This window comes from Macaca nemestrina, chromosome 16, assembly GCF_043159975.1.
Source record: "Macaca nemestrina isolate mMacNem1 chromosome 16, mMacNem.hap1, whole genome shotgun sequence".
In the NCBI taxonomy this organism is placed as follows: domain Eukaryota; kingdom Metazoa; phylum Chordata; class Mammalia; order Primates; family Cercopithecidae; genus Macaca; species Macaca nemestrina.
In genome coordinates this window covers 3784489-3804010 of record NC_092140.1, presented here as the reverse complement: position 1 = coordinate 3804010, position 19522 = coordinate 3784489, and the positions used below count along the sequence as shown (strand labels likewise).

Below are 19522 nucleotides of genomic sequence, written 5' to 3'. Positions count from 1 at the left end.
CTGTGACAGGAGCAGACTCAGGGGCCAACCAATATTTCCAACCGTTCCCCCTCAAATGGGGAAATGCTGGGCAGAGAAAAGAGTTTTGTTTTGCTTTGCTTTGTTTTGTCATAGTAACCACAAGGGAAATGGCAAGCGTTCTGACAGCAGGTATTTTATGTGTCTCTGACTCACCACTGAGAGCTCAGGTTATTTCAGGGGAAGATGCCCTAAGTATTTATGGGATAATAAATCCCACTTCCCTTCTTCCCCTCCTCTCATCCCATTCTACTCCACACGTCCACATCAGTGTTTAAATAGTTGCAGGGATGGGCAGTCTAGGGGCTGCTCTGTGCCTAGTTCTGTCCACTGAACACAGGCAGTCTGCAGGTCTCTGGGAGTGCACGCTGCTGATTCTGATAGAGGGGGCATTGGACCATACCTGGTTCACCCTTCTCTCCTGCCGAGCCCGGGATTCCGTCACTGCCTGGCTCCCCTTTCTGGCCAGCTGGGCCTGTGGGGCCAGGCGTCCCAGGAAAACCTCAAAGAGAAAAGTCACATCAGACACCTGCACAACCTCTCACAGCACCCTAGTTGCCATACCAAATGGTCCTTTGCTGATATCCTTTAAGGGAGTCGTTCCCTCCCAAGCACACCTGGTTTTCCTGAGGTCCGTTCTGACTTCCCTTCAGAAAGGACCCTGCATGCTTTCAGCAACACCACCAAACCCTGACCCTCAAAAGCTGGTGACAAAAACTCCATGACAGCTACAAAAACAGTTTGGAGATTTGAGTCCTAGATCCTGCTAGGGACAAGACCTCAGAAAGACCCCGTAACCTGCACTAGACTCAGTTTTCCCATCTGGAAATGGGAGACAGGAGAGTTGGCCTCCCTGCTCCCCATCTGTGATGGGAACCCCTTGGGGCCTCCCATCCCCTGGCCACTCTTCTCTGTGTGCCCGGGCTGTGTCCCAAAGAGGGCCCTCTACCTGCTTCTCCTTTGACACCAGGGATGCCATCCAATCCTGGGAGGCCTTTGTCACCTTTTTCTCCAGGCAGCCCAGGGCTCCCTAAAGAAAAAAACAAAACACCAGAATATCCATAAGTCTGGGGCTTTTCTTTGATTTCTTAGATCCCCAAGTCCAAGAGAAGCCCCGCTCACCTACCTGGATAGCCAACACTCCCAGGAGACCCTTTAAGGCCTGGGGACCCTGGCATTCCTGGGATCCCGATGCTTCCTTTTTCTCCCTTCTCTCCAGGGCTTCCTGGGAAACCCGCTATCCCTTGATCTCCCTGCAAGTAAAAGTCAGGCATGTTAACTTTACACTTGTCCATGGGCATGCATCTGTAGGCATATTATAGATAATGGTATACATTTTGGTGCAATGAATATTGCATTGCAAAACTCCATTTCCAGATTTCTCGCCAAAGAATCAAAGTCCACTTCTGAGTGGAGAGGAAAACTTAAGCACAGCAGAGCCAACCATCTGGTTTCTACTTGCCATCCCTCTTTGCCCTCCATCCTCTCTGTTTTATCCCAGTGACAGCTGTCTCCCACCTTAGCATCTCACCAGTTTCTAGATTCTTCCTTGGGGGAGAGGTAGTGAATACAAGGGGAAGGAGAGGCAGCCTGTGCTGCCTTGCGGGAATCCCTGTGTGTTATGACTCACTGAGTGTGCTGAGATATTTGCTGAGCATTTCTCAGACAGCATCTCCACTGAGCTGCGAGAAGGGGACCTTTCCATGCAGAGTGCTGGTTACCTTTTCACCAGGCAGCCCTGGGATGCCTATGCCAGGTGGGCCTGCCTGCCCTTTCGCTCCTTTTGCACCTTTTTCTCCCTGTAAGCCAGGTGAACCTTGTGGGCCAGGGATGCCAGGCACACCTTTCTCTCCAGGTGTTCCTATAAACACAAACAATTGAAACTTGATTTGGGCTTAGCTAGTGCTGGTATTACAAATGGAAAAGCACTTCCACAGTCAGCCAAGAATGAGATACAAGAACGTGAATCCCCCACGAGCCAAGAATGAGACACAAGAACACAAATCCCTCCTGTATCAATCGGCTCATGACCCAGCACATGTCAGTCACCCAGATCACATCAGAGCCACGCTAGGAAATGTCTCTCCTGTCCTTTAAGACCATCATATTATAAGATGGAAGAAATACGTTAACTACCTAGAATATTTACTTTCTCAACAGAATACAAATCTATCTTATGTTCTTTATTACACAGCCAGCTCTCATCAGCCAGACACCACAGGGACCATGAGGCAGGCAGGCCGGAGTCCGTGCACACTCAGTTCTGTGATGCATGTTGATAGCCAAGCTTATTCACACATAGACATGACCAGCAACCTAGATGCCTATATTTTAATTAAAGTGATAACAGCACCTGATCAAGACTCAGGAGGAGATGGAAAGATGTGCTTCCCACCTGAACTCTCCTCCTTTCTGAGTGAGCTCTGAGGACCATCACCACCCAGCCCTTCCCTCACTCTCCTCCTCTTCCCGGCTGCTCTCACTGCAATAGACACTGATGGCAAAGCATTAAGGCTAGTCCAGGCTTGGAGCAGAGGAGTCCAGACAATCCTTCTGAACTAACACAAAGGGCTCTGGAGCTATGAGCTACTCAGGCTGAGAAGCCTGGATGGAGAAGCCAACGTCTCCTAGGGTTCTAGCCAAGGGGATGGTCACTTGGAGATCATCAAAAGTTGGCTGTATACAGCCCATGTTTTATTACATTAGATGGTGAGTTTTCTTAGCAATGGCCATACTGTCAGCCAAATGCCATCCATCCCTGAGCGGGAGACCATTCAGAGCTGAGGATGCGAATTCGTGTGAAAGACACAGTTGCCTGGATTCTGTCCGTCTCAGCTGAAGAGGATCTCATTCTACAGACATGCCCTACCACCACCACAGGCACACATGCTAGAGAACCCGCTTCTAAACCCAGTTTACCTGGCAAGCCCATTCCACCAACAGATCCTTTTGGTCCCGGAAGTCCTGGAGCACCTGGGGTTCCACTTATACCTGGATCACCTTTAGGTCCTAGAACCATGAAGAAAGCAATATGGCAGGTTGACATCTACAGAAAGAGCTGGCGAACACAGGCCTCATCCCGAGCCCTTGCCACACTGGGGACCGGAACTGCACACCGTACCTGGCTGCCCAGGCTGTCCTGCCTGCCCATCCTTTCCAGGCACTCCTGGGGTCCCAGGGTCTCCTCGGGATCCTTTCTCACCAATTGGTCCAATTTGTCCTACACATCAGAGAAGAAAATAGCAATGACCTGCATTTGCTTGCAAGCAAGTTGCTGCAGAAACACAGGTTGGTTTGGTATTATTAATGGGGGACCCGATAACACACATTGTCTTATCAGGAGAGACACATAGTGGTTCTGAGCTTGGCCATGAGAAGCCTTCCTGGACTTGCCTTTTTCTCCTTGGTCTCCCTTCTGGCCCTTCATGCTGCCCATGTCCACCTTATCCATGGAGCCAGGCTTGCCAGGGAGACCGACATCCCCCTTATCACCTTTCAGGCCAGGGTCTCCCCTGGGTCCTGAGGAGCCCGGGAAGCCATGGTCCCCTGCAGAGGAAAGAGAAGGCGCCGGTGAGCCTGGGCCAGTGTTGCAGAGATGCTCAGAAGGCTCACATTCTTGTTGACTGGGAGAGCAGCTGACAAAGAGGCTACAAAGCACTAATAACGTGTCCAAAATGGCATTAATGGCCAGTGTCTGAGACACAGAAGAATCCAACCCCAGGTAAATGAGCAGTAAAAAGCCATTGTCTACAATTCATTATACATTAATAACTCTAATGCTTGTGACTTGGCTTTCAGGTTTAGATAACTTACATTTCTCTCCTTCCTACGTATCTTTACCACTCTTATTCACAGTGCCCCTCAAGTTCTATACAAAATAATAGAACAGGAATGTTACCATTCTACTAAACAAACGACCTTTTCATCTGTCATATTTGCAGTATTTCTTTTTAAAAGACACTATTTTGGATCAACTTCAAATAACAAGATAAGAAATAAAGACGAAGCCTTGTAAACTTGCGCAGGTTGCTAATTTGAGTCTAAGGACTCGGTCCCTGTGTCTTGGCATGGCTGAAGATGCCACCATTTCTCACAAGAAGAATCTCATCTGTGCCAAGAAGGAAGCCCCAGTTTCTTTCTGATTTGCTTGGCCAAGCACAGTTTCAATCCCATGTGCACTGAGCACCAGGAATCCTACTGGAAGAAGGGGGTCTCCTAGCCTTTGGCTTGATGTTCTTAACTTCTTTTGTGGGCCTCTAAAAGTGAAACATGATCTATGACAACTTGGGAATTTCCCAAGTGGTATCGAAAAATAGACACAAGATGAGCTTCTAGGGTTATCAGTTCCCCTACCTTTTTCACCCGGTAATCCCGGAACACCCACTGGTCCTGGTGAGCCCGGCTGCCCGGGGGTCCCCATGACGCCCATTTCTCCCTTGGAACCTGTGGCCAAAGGAAAGGACTGTGAACATTTCCTCGCTCTGAATGCTGACGGCAAATGCTAAGAGTCATAAAAAGAATAAGGGGAGGCCCATGTCCTCATGACGGATCCAGGCAGAAGTTCAAAAATCACTTACCTGGAAACCCAGGAATCCCAGGAGACCCCTGCTGTCCAGGAAGGCCAGGGAGCCCTGACTGTCCTGTTACGCCAGGAAGTCCTTGAGACCCTTTATCTCCTTTAGGGCCTGGCATGTCCAGTCCGGGGAATCCGGGGAAACCCTTCTCTCCTTTTATTCCAGGAGGGCCTGCAGTTGGGTGAAACGCAAATAACTTTTAGCAGAATTTACAGAATGATCTACAATGTACAGTGCTCTGTTTAACTATGACTTTCTGCAGAAAGCACGTGAACATGCCCACACTGGGGGCTTCAATGGATCATCTGTTAGGTGTTGATGTTTGGGGTCATCAGGATAATCAAATGGCTCTTGTTCTAAAAGAAAAGCACCTCCCTTTCCTGTCATTGAGAGTCAGCAACGCCACCCTAAGCACCACCACTGCCTTGCCACAGTATTTAGGACTTGGGCTAGTTTTACTCTAATTTCCATGCACCACCTTAATTCTATGATTATTACCATCAAAGGCAAAGCTAGGTTCTAGATATGGACGCAATTAAATTATCCACAACTAATGAACCCTCCTCTGGAAAGGTAATATAGAGACATCAGTTAGAATAAAATGTAAAATGTGACTGAGTATACAATAAAGGAAAGGTCTCTTTGGCACATAATCTCAGTGGGTGGGAAAAAAATCTGGGACTACATTTAAGCAAACAATCAAACCTATTTTCACAAACTGGAGTTTTATTTTTTCTCTTTTTATCTCACACCTTGTGCTAAGCTTCCCTTCAGAGAGACCTCAGCCTCATCTCCCATCCTTCAGGAAAGCATGCTTTTGGGAAGGGATAATTCTAGAAGCATGTCACTCACCCGACAACCCCGGTGGTCCCTGTCCTCCAGGGGGGCCCCTAGCTCCAGGGGGGCCAACTCCTGGAACTCCTGGAGACCCCACGGAGCCTGGCAATCCAGGAGGCCCCGGTTCACCTGGAGAAGAAAAACTGAGAATAAGCTGTGCAGGAGCAGTGGCATGTTTCCCGGTATAGGAGACCCACGCACACAAATGGCCCCAGCAACAGAATGCCAGGAGCTCTAGGCCTCCAGGATTTGCATCATTCGTTCAACAAATACATATCAAATATACACGGTAGGGGCTCTGGGAATGCAAAAGTAAGCACATCCCATCCTTGAAACCGTCCAGAATGATCTGCAAGAAGTTACCTCTGATCCCCTGAAGCCCAGGGGGTCCGATCGCTCCGTGTTCTCCAGGAATGCCTGGTACCCCAATGCTCCCCTTCTCCCCAGGTGTGCCAGGAATGCCGGGAAGACCTGGCAAACCTTTGAGTCCCGGTAGACCAACTCCAGGCTCTCCCTGAAAATCCCCAAAGCACAGAGAAGCAAATTGATTTGCAAAGTCAATATTTTTATCAAACCAATAGCGTAAGTGAAGACTTAATAGATACTGCCAATGCATTTAGTAAGAATATTATCTGTTCAACCCTTTTCAAGCATTTGCAAAGCTTCCTCATACCTATTACATCTTTTCAATCTCACCACCAGCCCTGTAGGTGGGTAACTTATATTGTTTTCATTTTACAAAGGACGAAAAGCAAGGCTCCCCATGGATAAATGACATTCTTCTCAAGTCTTCTGTCCTGACCTTGTCCCCTCAACTCTGCAGCCTGGTGCCTGTGACAAAGCACTGACCCTAAGTAACCAGTAAAATGCCAAATATGATTTGTGAGTAGTTAATGGAGTTCTTCCTAAGAGATGGCAAGGTTCCAGGGCTAGCATGGACACCAGTTATTTAGTTTTCTGGATTAATGAAAGTTTCACAGTAAACTAAGCATTTTAAACTATGGCATGACTCACTGGGCTTTGCTAGATACAGATGACTAAAATAAAGGGTGAGGGTGCCTTGGAAACAGCCTGGATTAGGCACAGAGGCACTGGATTAGGCTCTGAAGCAAGCAGGTGGCCATGATGTCACAGTGCTTCACTGGTGTCCCCTGTCTGCAAATGATATTTCCAGAGAGGGAGGATTTGGACACTAGTGGGCAGTGGTAACTTCTCTACACGTCACAGAAGGAAATTTTCAAAATGGAATGAACTCCATTAAGGGGATTCTTGAAGAAGCACGGTATCTTAAATCACAAACTAAATCTTTCATTCCCATTCCATTAGGCATTTACTAACTCCTGAGTCTTGCACTAAGTTTAAGATGATCCGCATGCTGCTGTGGTTGACTAAATGTTCAAATGCAACGTAGGTTATCAGGGGAAGCTGGTGGCGGGTTGTACAAAAACAAAGGTCCAAAGGTTTCTCTTCAGCCTTGCCACCAGAGGAGGGCACCCTGCTGTCATGTATTTCTTGGGAAGAAACCCGCCCTGGGATCCCAGAGGCGCGGCCCCTGTGGTGCCCACCTGCCCTCTCCTGATGGACAGGGAGCAGGCCCCACCTGGGTCCGTCACTGGCGACGTTTATCAATGGCTGTTGGCCTTTTCTCCAGTTTGGTACCAATGCCTTCCAGCAGTTTCACATCGGTTCCTTACAATCAGGACAGGAAAGGATCTAACTGGTAGTCACTTACATTTGCTGAGCAGAATTTCAAGTATAGGCAAGTTGGTAGCAGAATATTTGAGGGCAAGGAGAATCCTGACTTCACCCTGTACCAATAGTTCTCAAGCTGGGCAACCTGGTTGCCCTAGTGACATTTGCCAATGTCTGGAGGTATTTTCAGTTGTGACTGGGTGGAAGGGGGTGCTCTTTTGGTGACGCATCAGAGGAGGGAGGGCTGCTCCTGCCAAAAGCACTACAAAGGCACAGGGCGGCCCCACAGAAAAGAACTATTGAACCCAGAATGCCAGTGGTGCTGAGGCTGAGAAACTGTCCTGGGTGACTATGCTTTTTTCAGGACAGTGGCTTTCAAACAGCATTCATCTACTTCTCACAGTAAGAAACATATTTTACCCTGAGTTCTGGCTTACACAGGCAAGAACATGTCTGTCATACAATTTCATAAAATTGAAACAAATGTTTCATAAAATCAAAACAAATATTTCCCCTCAAAATACTCACTTCCATGTGCTATATTCTCTATTTCTATTCTATGCTATTTCATCAAAAACAGAAACCTGCTGGCCCGACATGTCCTGGGAGGTTCATAACCTGCGTTTTTTCTGTCCAACTAATAATAAGGATGGGGGAGAAGGGTCATTGAGGGAATGCTTGGCACCCACCTTCTGGCCCTGCACACCTGGGTTCCCAGGTAAGCCATTAAATCCCGGGCGACCTGGAGTCCCTGGAGGCCCCATGTCTCCAGGTAAGCCATCAACACCTGTTTTGAAGAGTTAAAAAAAAAAAATTCCAATTACAATGCTGTTCCCCACTTTCTTCACTTTTAGTCTTGCCCAAATATGCCGACTTGATCTGAGAAGGTCAATGGCCTTCGGAGGTGGCTGGAAGAGGCCAGGGGAGACCGCCCAGCAGAGGGCGTCAGGTGCGCTGCCGCCTCTTCCAGCACCTCTGCCCTCCTCTTTCTCTCTCCTTTCCTTTTCTTCTGTTCTCTTCAAACTTTTCTTTCCCATCCTACTCTCCCCAAACAAAATAAACCCCTTGGTGCCTGCCCATGAGAAGGGCACTTTTACTCATCTACTCAAGGTGTGGTTAGAGGGGCAGGGGCACCATCATCTCATCAGAAATGCAGACCCCAGGGACCTATAAGGCAGGCCCACTTTTCAAGATCCCACAGGATCTGTCACTGAAGGACACCTGCCCACTGTCTGTGCCCCGCCCTGGAAGCTCTGATGGGCCGTGAAGCTGGCCAGCCACTCGTTCAGACCCTTTGTATGCAACGCTGAGGTCTCTGATGTCCAGTAATTTGTAAGTCTGCAATGGCACAGGCCCGAATCACACCCCCTGTAGGGCTGCTGCATAGATAGGGTGTGACCTAGAGTGGCTGTCCTCCTTTCTGCCACAAAGCCAAGCAACTCCATGTCACACGGGCCATGGTCTCTAGTGAAGGAGGCACTGCGTGAGGCAATGGGGGAATGTGAGGGAGTTGTGAGTGTGGCGAGGCCTCAGTGCCTGGCCGCCCTGAACACGGACGCTCTGCTGCCTGCCCAGCCTGAGGGAAGCAGCCGTGGTGTAGGTGGGCATTGCGTGGCTGTCAGAGGAAAGGGGCTGTCGTCTCCTTTCTCCAAGCTAGCAGCCTACAGCAGTAAGGGTGGATGGGGCCTGGAGCCGCTGGGTAGGAAGCCTGGGAGCCTGGAGGAGATTTCAACCTAAGTTTGACTGCATGGTGTGTTGTACAAAGACAAACTTCCTTATACAATACATCCCTTTTGTGCTCACAGCACCTTCTCCTCAGTTCTGAACAGAAGGATGTGATGACACGTGTGTTGATCAGAGTCTACCTGAAGGACAAGTAGACCTAAGAAATGTGAAAAGCAGGGAAAAAAGAAATTCCCTCCTTACCTCCTTCCAGTGTCACTTCAGCAGGAAGTGACGGCTCTAACACCCATAGGACTCCTCCCCTCGGAGCAAAGTCCCCTCCCTACAACTCCCTGCACCTCCCCTTGCGTGCTCCCGCAACTCCCAACCCACACTGGCTGTGTTCAGGTGGACCGCAAGTCTTCCTCACAGATAAAAGCAAACACCTGGAAGGTGGGTTTCAGCAGGCGCCGTTGGTGGCAGTGTCCATGCAGCTTGCACAGCCTTAGCGTCCCATCTTCCCAACCAATCCCTACACTACAAGGCAGCTATTGCATAGAAGCGCCTGAAATCGCTGTGCTCAGCACCGCTTGGGCTCCTCAGGAAGCCTCCCTGAACAGCAGTCACCAGCTTCTGTGGTGTTTTTATGTCTACTACCCCCTCTTTTCTCACGGAAGTCACAGGCAGACCAAAGGCTCGCATCCGTCTGGCAGGGTTACCTTTGGGGCCAGGGGGCCCTGGAAATCCAATTCCTGGCTGGCCCACAGCACCCTTCTCTCCTGGCAGGCCTGGCCTTCCTGGGGTTCCAGGAAAGCCTCGGTCTCCTGTGGTGAGAAAGACCAACGGTCAGCGTGAGAAAAACGTGAGGAAACTCTTGTGGTGTCCCGGTGAGCTGGAATTCCAACCGTACCTTGGGGACCTGGGAAGCCTGGGGACCCCGGCAGTCCTTCTGCTCCAGGGGGGCCTGGTAAAGGAACAACTTTTCCTGGTTCACCCTTTGGACCTAGGAAAAAAAAAAGCAAAGACAAAAGATGAAGGAATGGGGACCACATGGAACAGAGCGAGGACACGCAGCGGGTGGGCTGCGTACCACATCCCACCCAGCACCACGAGTGCCCGGAGAGCAGAGCCTCTGTCTGTTCTCCACTTCTTCCTGCGCGGAGAGCAGAGCCTCTGTCTGCGTTCTCCACTTCTTCCCCCAGTGCTTCCAGGATCTTTCACAGAGAGCTACGCTTCTCCCCAAAACGTATGTCCAAAATGACCAAGATGTTTGTTAGATATAAGAATCCCTTAAGAGTCCACAATTAAGAGTCACAAGGAGCTGAAAAATCTACAACAACAACATGTGAGATGACTTTGGGTGATTTCTTAGTGAGTCGGTCTCAAAAAGTCAAAATACTTTTGCTGTTCTCTCTCAATTTACCAAAATCTAAGTTGCTTTGAGGTTAACCTAAATTACATTCCTTTGGTTGTAAATTATCCAAACAACATGATCTGTAGGTGATTACAAGTGATTCATTATCCGTAATGGTGCAGCTGGAGAGCTCTGTGCTCACTTGAGATAGATAGCACAGGCAAAACCATCCTTCCTCCCAAGCCAGGAAGCACAGCCCCAGTCCCCTGGGCACTCATACCTAGGAGAGCCACTGGAGTGTCAGGGTTTTGCTGTTAAGAAAGGACTAAAGGGTTCCCCTTCAAGAATGTATACACCGAATCTTCGTATACCTTGTAAGGATTCAAGCTATGTAGGGCCTCCCCAGAACAGCCAGCACATTCTTTAGCTATAGACTGTGGGAAACATCAACTGACTGACCCTAGGAAATACCTGCTGTTGGTGACACACACCCCTGGGCGCCAGGCTTTTATGATCACCACAGTTAAACACAGCTCTGGCAGATTAAAGACGTCTGTTTTCTGATCTCGAAGCTAATTGGGTCCGCATGGCCAAGGATCCCTACAGCTGTGGGCAGAGGATCAACAGCCCTGTCCCCCCTCCCCAGAAGCCTTCTTCCCCATCTGCTAGTGTATATTTGTTAATACTCCAGCTGGTTTCTCTGATGGTAGTTTCTCGCCAAAAGAAAGGCTAATTCCCTTCAACAGCTCCGAAAACCTGCAGATGTCACAAGCACAAAGACGGCACCTGATTTGTTGATTGTGGAATCAAGAGACCCAAGGGAAAGTGATCAGAAGTCCCTATGCCTGGTTCACCAAAGTCCTCCTCCATCAAACCTGGTATCACCCTACCTCTAACGGAGTCATAAAAGAGACATTTCTGGGACCCTTCTGAACAAAGAACAGCCATCAACGGCGTCAGAACTTGATGCTAAGGACTTACTGATGACACAGCAGGGAGAAGGATAAGAGCAACAGTTATGTTAGCACACTACACCTGGGTTTCCATCAAACGCTGGCTGACATTTCCCATGCCGGAATGCTTAGGAACTGGACTGTGTGTGTCTGTGTGTGTTGTTTGTTTGCTTGCTTTTGAGACAGTGTCTTGTTCTGTCATCCAAGCTGGAGTGCAATGGTGCGATGCTGCAATGGTTGCTCACTGCAACCTCTGCCTCCTGAATTCTAGCAATTCTCCTGCCTCAGCCTCCCAAGTAGCTGTGATTACAGATGCCAGGGTTTCACCATGTTGGCCAGGCTGGTCTCGAACTCCTGATCTCAGGTGATCTGCCCACCTTGGCCTCCCAAAGGGCTAGGATTACAGGCGTGACCCACCACGCCTGGCACCAGCTACTTTATAAATAACTATGTTTTTTAAGGTTTACTAGTTATGTATTTTTAATCACTTTAAGTCCCTTCACTCACTTTTACAACTTTCTGAATGTTTCCTAGCAACGTGCATTTACTTCCCTCATCTACACACAAGGCATTCCTGGCCTCTCCTCGTCTCATTATGGGATTGTGCTCTCATTATGGGAGCACAAGGAGTGCTCCATGTCTACTGGGAATCGCAGTCAGCTAATCAACTATTAGCACCTGCTGTGTGCAAGGCCCAGCGCCACACCCACCTCCCACTGGCCCTGAAATAAGCAAGTCATGGGAGAGGAGAATGACGAGGGAGTCCACACTCATCCCTGCTACCGGTTCTCTGGAAACCCTCTGAACAGGCTGTGCCAGAGGGCAGGGACCGCATCTGTGGTTTTGACCACGTCTTGTCAATGCTCAGCATAGAGCTTCGTGTGTGATTCACTCAGAAAACAGCAGACAACTAAAACCACCGTGGAATGAAATCGCCATTGCGCTGTGCGGCCTCTGTAAATCCGTTCACAGGCGTCTGCCTACTGTGAAGAAGTGGAGATCACACCACTCGGGCTACACAGAAGCCAAAATGGGCTGCTCATCGGGAAAAGTCCAATGGGTAAGGAGAGGAAAATGACTTGACCTCGGTGTGACTTCTACGTAAAGGCTGATTTTAGCTGGTGTGTGCTGTATGCTTACTTATGAGGACTGTAAACCCAAGTTCTTTTTAGGGAGAACCTACATATTACCTGGCCCATCACATACATGAGGAAAGGAAGGCACAAAAGGCTAAAGGCTTGCCCAGGTCCCACCCGAACTCCTGGAAGAATCAAAGCCAAGTGTGAGCCCCAGCCTATGCGAGCCCCGGGACTCTGTGTGCACCTGAGGTGCCTGCGCCCGCCTCCGTTTACAATTTCATGTTGCACCAGGAGTTTCTCAGGCCTCACCTGGCAGGCCTGGGGACCCAGGGCCTCCAGGAAAGCCTGCTTGTCCTTTGTCACCAATGGGACCAGTAGGACCATATCCTGGAGGCCCAGGGGGGCCGGTGTCACCACGACTGCCTGGGAATCCAACTCCTCCAGGGGGACCACGCTCTCCTTTCAATCCTACAGAACCCTGACGTGAGAAGAGGAAAAAGACACTGTTACCAGAGACAAACCAACACCCTGTCCTTATCACATTCTTCTGACATCTGTGGTCAATAAGTACTAGAGTTCACTAGTTCACACTATTATTTACTTCATCTACCCTCCCAGGAGGGCCACCTTGTAGTTAATAAGTGAAACCAGCATTCTTCTCCCTTAGATGAGCATTCTCCCTCCCTCATCTACTTAGGGAGATACTTTAGAGAACAAGATGTTGATACCTGGAATCTTTTGAAAACAATGACATGAATACTATTAACTTCAGATTTCACCTCCTATCCAAAGCAAAAAGATACATAAACACATCTGTTCCGTTCCCTCAAATGCATCAGAAGACACTGATCTGTTATCATCTAATTATTTGTCAATAATAACTGGCAATGCCTAGGTTTATAGACTTAAGTTGTTCCATGAACCATGAAACAAGTTCATTTGTGCCATCATCAAGGAGATAGAAATACATAGATATGATTCAAATTACTCATTTCTTGATTCTTTGCAGATCCACATTGTAAAATGCACATTCAAAGACTGGAGGTAAACATACCGGCGAGCCCTTGGGGCCAGGAAGACCCGGACGGCCATCTCTTCCAGGAGAACCCGCTCTCCCTGGCATGCCGGGCTGTCCTGGAAAGCCTGGGTCTCCTTTGTCACCTTTGAGCCGCAGGTCGAAATAAATCTCACCAGGTTCCCCCTTGGCTCCTGGCTGGCCGATCAGCCCTGGTGTACCTTGAGGCCCCTATAAGAACAAAGCTTTGTGATCCACAGAAGAACACATCCACGAAGCACACCAGTGTGACTGTAACACAGGCAACCACAGAATCAAGAAGCCGCCTTCTTGAAAATGGTCATGCATTCACACCTCATCATTCATTTTCTAGATGCAAGCCAGGAGCTCTGTGACAAAGCCCTGGTCTGCTGCACTTCTTGTGTTTTTAACAAAAACACTTATCTTAATTAGGTATTTCAAACAGAGACCTGGATGGGGCAGAGGGAGTTACAGTGTGGCTTGGGGCACCCAGCTCTCCTCAGGGAGCTTTCTTTCCCTAACGACTGCTCAACATTCACAGGAGCACACAGCACCTATCAGGAGGTGCTGACTGACGTGTGGTTCATTATGCAGCTTCAGTCATGGACAGACTCAAAGCACAATCGCTGTCCTCAGCTCTGCCTGCTGCCTCAGCCCCACCGGCACGCAGAAGCCTTTTCTCCAGCTTCTGGGCCCAGTGAGCCACCCGTCAGCACCTCCTGGCCAGTGCTGAATACTCCTGTGAATACTGAACAGGTTTCCTTTTATGCTCATGCCCAGAATTCCAGAAGAGATAAGGACTTCCAGGGCACCAGTGAGAGAGGAAACTCGGAGTGGGCACCGGGCCAGCTCTATAAGTTATGTCGAGTCAGCAGAGTCAAACTGACTTTCCCAAGAGACTCACACTAGAACATTGCTCAGTTCCCGGAAAGTTAAATCTGCAAAGAATACCCATACCCACAATGGTTTCTCCTCCAGCATCCTGAGACTTGGATTTCACACACACACACACAAAAAAAACACAGAAAAGGTTTCAAGTAATTGTCCCTTTTACTTGTTCATTTAGGCCTGAGAAAGGCATCTTCAAACTCCCTGTTGACTTGGCAGAATTTTAACTCTGGCACAATTCACTTAATGTGAATTCTTTTTCATAAACTTCCTTTCAAAAGGTTCTTAGATATATATGAATCACTGACATGCACACGCTTCTGTGTGTGCATATACTATGTGCTTCTCAAAGGAGGGAGTTGGTAGACCAAGGACAGACCAACATTTGCCCAATCTTTAGACTGAACATATGGCGAGTATTGCTTACCAGCCTGCTAGGCATTACGACCCTTTCTATAGCATCTCTGACCCTTATTGCAGCTCTGCAAGGAAAGCATGGAAACCAGGACACAGCAGAGGAAGAAGCTGATACTCAAAGAAGTGAGGTGATAGATCCAAGACTAACCAGCCAGAAAGTGCTGGAACTGGGATCCATATTTATGCATTTCCAGCTGCAAAACTTGTATCTTATGCCTGTGCCCCTGGAGTGCTAAGGAGAGTTAGGTATGGTTAGTAAAATCTGCCCGTTACACAGCAGGAGAGGTGAGGCTTGAAGGACTTCTTTGTCCTGCTCAAAGTCAAACAAACTGCAAATATGGGACTAACCTAAATGGGGCTGACTTGCGTTCCTGCCTGAATTGCTTCCTAAGAGCTAAAAAATTGCAGGCTAAGGAACGGGAGAAGCTGCTCTTCTTCCCGTTTCCATCTTCCATGCCAACCACAATGCACTGACTCCTGGCCCAATCCTGTCAAGCAGGCTTCCAAAAGTACAGAGAGAGTATGTGGCAACTCTCTGCGCTGTTCAATATGACTTGGAAAGTTAAATTAAATAACACAAAAATGCAGTTCCTCCGTCACAGTGACTGCATTTGTTTTCGTTTTTTGTTTGTTTTGTTTTGCTTCGTTAAGACGGATTTTTGCTCTTGTGGCCCAGGCTGGAGTGCAATGGCGCCATCTCAGCTCACTGCAACTTCCGCCTCTCAGGTTCAAGAGATTCTCCTGCTTCAGCCTTCCGAGTAGCTGGGATTACAGGCATGCGTCACCACACCCGGCTAATTTTGTATTTTTAGTAGAGACGGGATTTCTCCACGTTGGTCAGGCTGGTCTCGAACTCCCGACCTCAGGTGATCCGCCCGCCTCGGCCTCCCAAAGTGCTGGGATTACAGGCGTGAGCCACCGTACCCAGCAGTGACTGCATTTCAAAGACTCAACAGCCACCACTGGCCAGCAGCTGCCAGATCAGATGGTGCTGACACAGCACGCCCCTGTCATGGGAGAAGCTTCTCATGGACGGCTACTGGTGGTCTGAGCCGGCCCCATGCTCTAATGCCCCTTATGACCTAGGACACTTTACTTGGACCTACTCAGGAAAGGTGGAACATACCCAGTCTATTTGCTCTGGGTCCCCGGAAAGGCAACAAATTATTTCTATGAGCCACCTGCCAGAAATTGTAGCAGAGAGTCATGGAAAATTTGTTATTTACTTGAAAGGTGTTGTGGGATTTCTAAACTGTTTCTCTGAGTTAATATTAGCTTCAATGCATCCTTCAATCCCAGCTAAAATTAGCCTCCTCTATGCAGCCTTTCTTGTGGGTGCGGGCTGCCTTCTGGTCTATTGTATGGTCTTCATTCTGTAAATCACTTTGCTTCATTAGGACAGTCTATTTGCAGAGCTGTCTCTCCACTAGCATTTCAGGGCTCTGGAGGTAGGACCAAGGTTTCCTGTCTTTGTATCCTTGGCATCCAGAACAAAAGAGATACTGGAGGACGTATACACTGACCTGGCAATATTCATCAATTAAAAAATACCAATGCAAGAAATTATAACCAATATACATTTTTCTCAACCTGGAAACATCATAACATTATTTTATAGTGATTATTCACAGCCTAAAAATATAAAGCTCCCCAATACTGTGATCTTAGGGGGAGAAAATATAATTTTTTATTTTAACAATGATGACCTTGCCTGCCATCATTCTATTTATGGGAGAAATCTGGGTTTTTTAAACAGTGACACTGGTGACCCTAGGACATCTCATGTGGTTTCTTTGCCACAGAACTTCTTGATTCTAAGTAGTTCAAAGGTCTTTTGATCCATCTCCTGGAAAATAAATGCTGAGGAATCAAATACTGCCTGGAAAATTTAGCATTGGCGGCATTAATTGGAGAAAATCTGACACCTATGCTGTCTGCCTCTAAAAAGTGGTGCCACTGTGGGAAAAGTCAGGGAGTGTTAGTTTCAGTTCATCCTCTCAGGGACCAGGAACCATGAAACCTGCTCAGAGCAACCTGGGCATCATCAACCTGCTCAGGGAGTCGGCCTTTCATGATCCATTATTCTTTCCCAAAAATCAAACACTTGCCTTTCAAAAGGAAATGTCACAGAAATGCTATCTAAGTCAAATGAAAGCTCAGAGCATTTCACCGCTTTTAAATTTTAATCTACTCTCGTGTGTGCTGGTTTGTGGATATCTCTTTTAGCCTCTGGCCAAATTCAAAATAAGAGAACCACATTTCTGAGCCAGTTAAATCACGGAGCTTCAAGTACATCTTCCAATAAAACGAAAATTACTAACTTCTCCATTGAATTATTTACCCATAAATCTATTTTTAGAGACTTTTTCCATCTACGGAAAGAAAGGAGCTCCTGATGAAGGCATAAGGAGCAGAATTTGGGTTGTATGTTTTCTTTCTTTTCTTCTATATCATGATCTCTCCTCAATATTCCTTCTTTCTCACCTCTTTCCTCTTTTTCCATCTTTATTAGGTTTGTCTGGACTGCGTTTCAGCCAGAGTTGAGGCAGGAAGTCCACCAGGAAAATCCAGGAGATGAGGCGGTGGATAGAGGTTAAAAACGTCCTTTCTGCTTCCTTCAAAGTTCTTCGGTCTTTGATCCCCACTACAGTCAGGGCTACCCAGTTATTTGAACTTCTAATTTATTTAGATATATTTTAAACAATTGCAACTTCTAACTCAGCTCCCCAGGCACCAGGGAAGTTCTGCAGAGCAAAAGCCCAAGATCTAACTTCAAAAGCAGAAAACGATTGCTGAATTCCAGCTGGGTCATTGCTATTTCAACTTGCTTTTGCCCTGGTTTTCTTTGTAGAAGCTTCCAGCAATATCTTTAAAAATTAAAAAGTTTGAAGAGCTACATCAGAAATGAGTAATACTGAAATCTGACTTTCAATATCTTACAAAAAGAAAAAAAGGAATGAAAGGAATTGTGGAAACCAGTCCGTGCTTGCAAAGCTCAGAAGGACAAAGAAAGTATGAGAGGAACAATGCCTTGAGATTTAAAAGCTTCAGAAACAGAAGCGATTATATGCAAGAAAATAATGCCCTTCAAAATTCAAGATTATTATTATGCTCTTCTATTTGATGGATTCTTTTAAAACAAACTAGAAAAGCGAAGAAGCTGGTATTTTGTCCCATTGAAAGGTTTCGTGTTAATGTGATCCAGATATTTCATTTATGGATTTGAAAAAGCAACTACACAATAGATGTTGTAACAGAAATTTTCAACTGTAAGAAGAAGAATAAAAACATATTTCAAATCCTCAGAGGGAAACAGATCTGCTTTCCTTGATCTTTCCATAGAAACTATTGATGCTGAACCTACTGACTAACAAGCTTTTAGATGATCTGATGTGATGTTACCAGCACCGGTAACACAGAAAGACAGCACTTTGGCTCTGCACTGTGGCTGCGCAGGGGTGGCTCCTGTGGCACCATTTGTTTCAAGAAATCCCAGAGACCCTGCGGGAAGGACACACTCCCATTGAGCCACAGCTGAACACAGGTCGGCAGCAGCCAAAGAAATACCGACCAGGTGAGAAGAAGGGCGGCTGCGGTTTGGGCTCTGTAGGTGACAGTCTTACGCATCCTCCCGAGACAAAGGCCACATGGAGACCCTCCAGAGCCCTCGACACAGCAACACTTACCAGCTCCCACACAAGGCAGAAGCTACGCTTGCAAATGCAAAATGACACAACTCTGTTGATGTGCTTGGTGGCAACTTATGATATGTACATGAACTCAGACAGGTTTACTTACAGGCACTCCTGCAACACCGTCTCTGCCAGGCAAACCTCTGTCGCCCTTGGCCCCTGGCTGTCCTGGGAAACCTTTCAGGAGAGACAGGGAAAAAGACAGCAACACAGCATTCATGAGACACTTCTTAAAGCCTTTTCTTAAGACTCATCATAAAAATCTGTGTAGGAAGTGGACGATTGCTTGGATAATCCAAAGAGAGTAATAACTAAAATGCCCAAGATGGACTTAGAAAGGGAACATGTGGCCCAGCGCACATGGACACCCAGAAGCAGGAATGCTTCCGGCACCCTCCCCTGCTCTCCTGCCCACACACCCGGGCACCACTTAAAGGCAAACGTAAATTCCGTTCGCTGCTTGTGAGAGAACAGAACGTGTGGCACGGAGGGAACGATCATGCTGCTGCCTTTTATTAGGAAATCTTTATGAGGCCATCTTGATCACTCCCAGCAATGGGAACAAACCCTGGAAGTGGGGCCCAGCGTTCTTCTGATGATGCTCTAGGACTGGCTGCAGAAAATCGGGCCTTTCATGGAGGGAAATCCCTTCCACAGGAAAGACGCCAACACACCAAAGCAAACGCTGAGCTGGTCCTTTTCACATGTGGGTCTTACCTATTTCTCCTGGGGGTCCCTGTGGCCCGGGAGGCCCCCGATATCCGGTTGTATCACAGATGAGGCAACTCTCTCCTTTTTGACCTAGAAAAGAACACACAAAGGCGCTTACATGTAACGTGTGACCAGAAGTCCCTGCAGTGCACTGAGAGAACAGAAAAAGGCAAGGCTGTCACTAGCATATTACATTCAAACGTAGGTTTGCTCAGTGACTGAACAGCTCCTCCAGATGGCTCTCTGCTAACGGGTGGAAACTGCAGTCACATGCGCGTCTCTCTCTGTCAGTGAACAGCCCACTGCCCCCAGCAGGCGTCACGTGTAACCACAGACACTCTGCTTAAAGACCCAAGTTCTTTTCCCAGGGAGAAGACAGGGGCTGCCTCAGCAAAAGTGATCCAGAAATCCAACTGTGCCTATCGGCCTGAGAAGACTTGACTTTTGTAATTTTGTCTGTCATGTGAAAACTACCTATCCCCTTTCTCTTTGATGGAGGCCTTAGTCCCCGTTTTCTTTCGTTGAGTGCTTAGTCCAGTTCATGGACTTCACTGGTTGGTGGACTTGGGAATAAGAAGCCACAAGAGCAAGAACACATATGTGATCCAG

The 19522-nt window shown here is 47.8% G+C and overlaps 1 protein-coding gene across 1 annotated transcript in view; it reads right to left on the bottom strand.

Annotated features, from left to right (window-relative positions):
• The window catches only part of LOC105485301 (collagen type IV alpha 1 chain), a 153305-nt gene that overhangs the window by 24849 nt on the left and 108934 nt on the right, over positions 1-19522 (bottom strand). The window contains exons 23-40 of the mRNA XM_071081046.1: positions 18920-19003; positions 18309-18379; positions 13224-13415; positions 12479-12647; positions 9694-9786; positions 9503-9607; positions 7811-7908; positions 5793-5943; positions 5445-5558; positions 4596-4763; positions 4372-4461; positions 3412-3564; positions 3140-3238; positions 2938-3027; positions 1740-1879; positions 1145-1271; positions 968-1048; positions 422-520 (exon numbers count right to left, since the gene is read on the bottom strand). Coding sequence (XP_070937147.1) covers positions 422-520; positions 968-1048; positions 1145-1271; positions 1740-1879; positions 2938-3027; positions 3140-3238; positions 3412-3564; positions 4372-4461; positions 4596-4763; positions 5445-5558; positions 5793-5943; positions 7811-7908; positions 9503-9607; positions 9694-9786; positions 12479-12647; positions 13224-13415; positions 18309-18379; positions 18920-19003 — 2124 coding nt within the window. The remainder of the gene's footprint in view (positions 1-421; positions 521-967; positions 1049-1144; positions 1272-1739; positions 1880-2937; positions 3028-3139; positions 3239-3411; positions 3565-4371; positions 4462-4595; positions 4764-5444; positions 5559-5792; positions 5944-7810; positions 7909-9502; positions 9608-9693; positions 9787-12478; positions 12648-13223; positions 13416-18308; positions 18380-18919; positions 19004-19522) is intronic.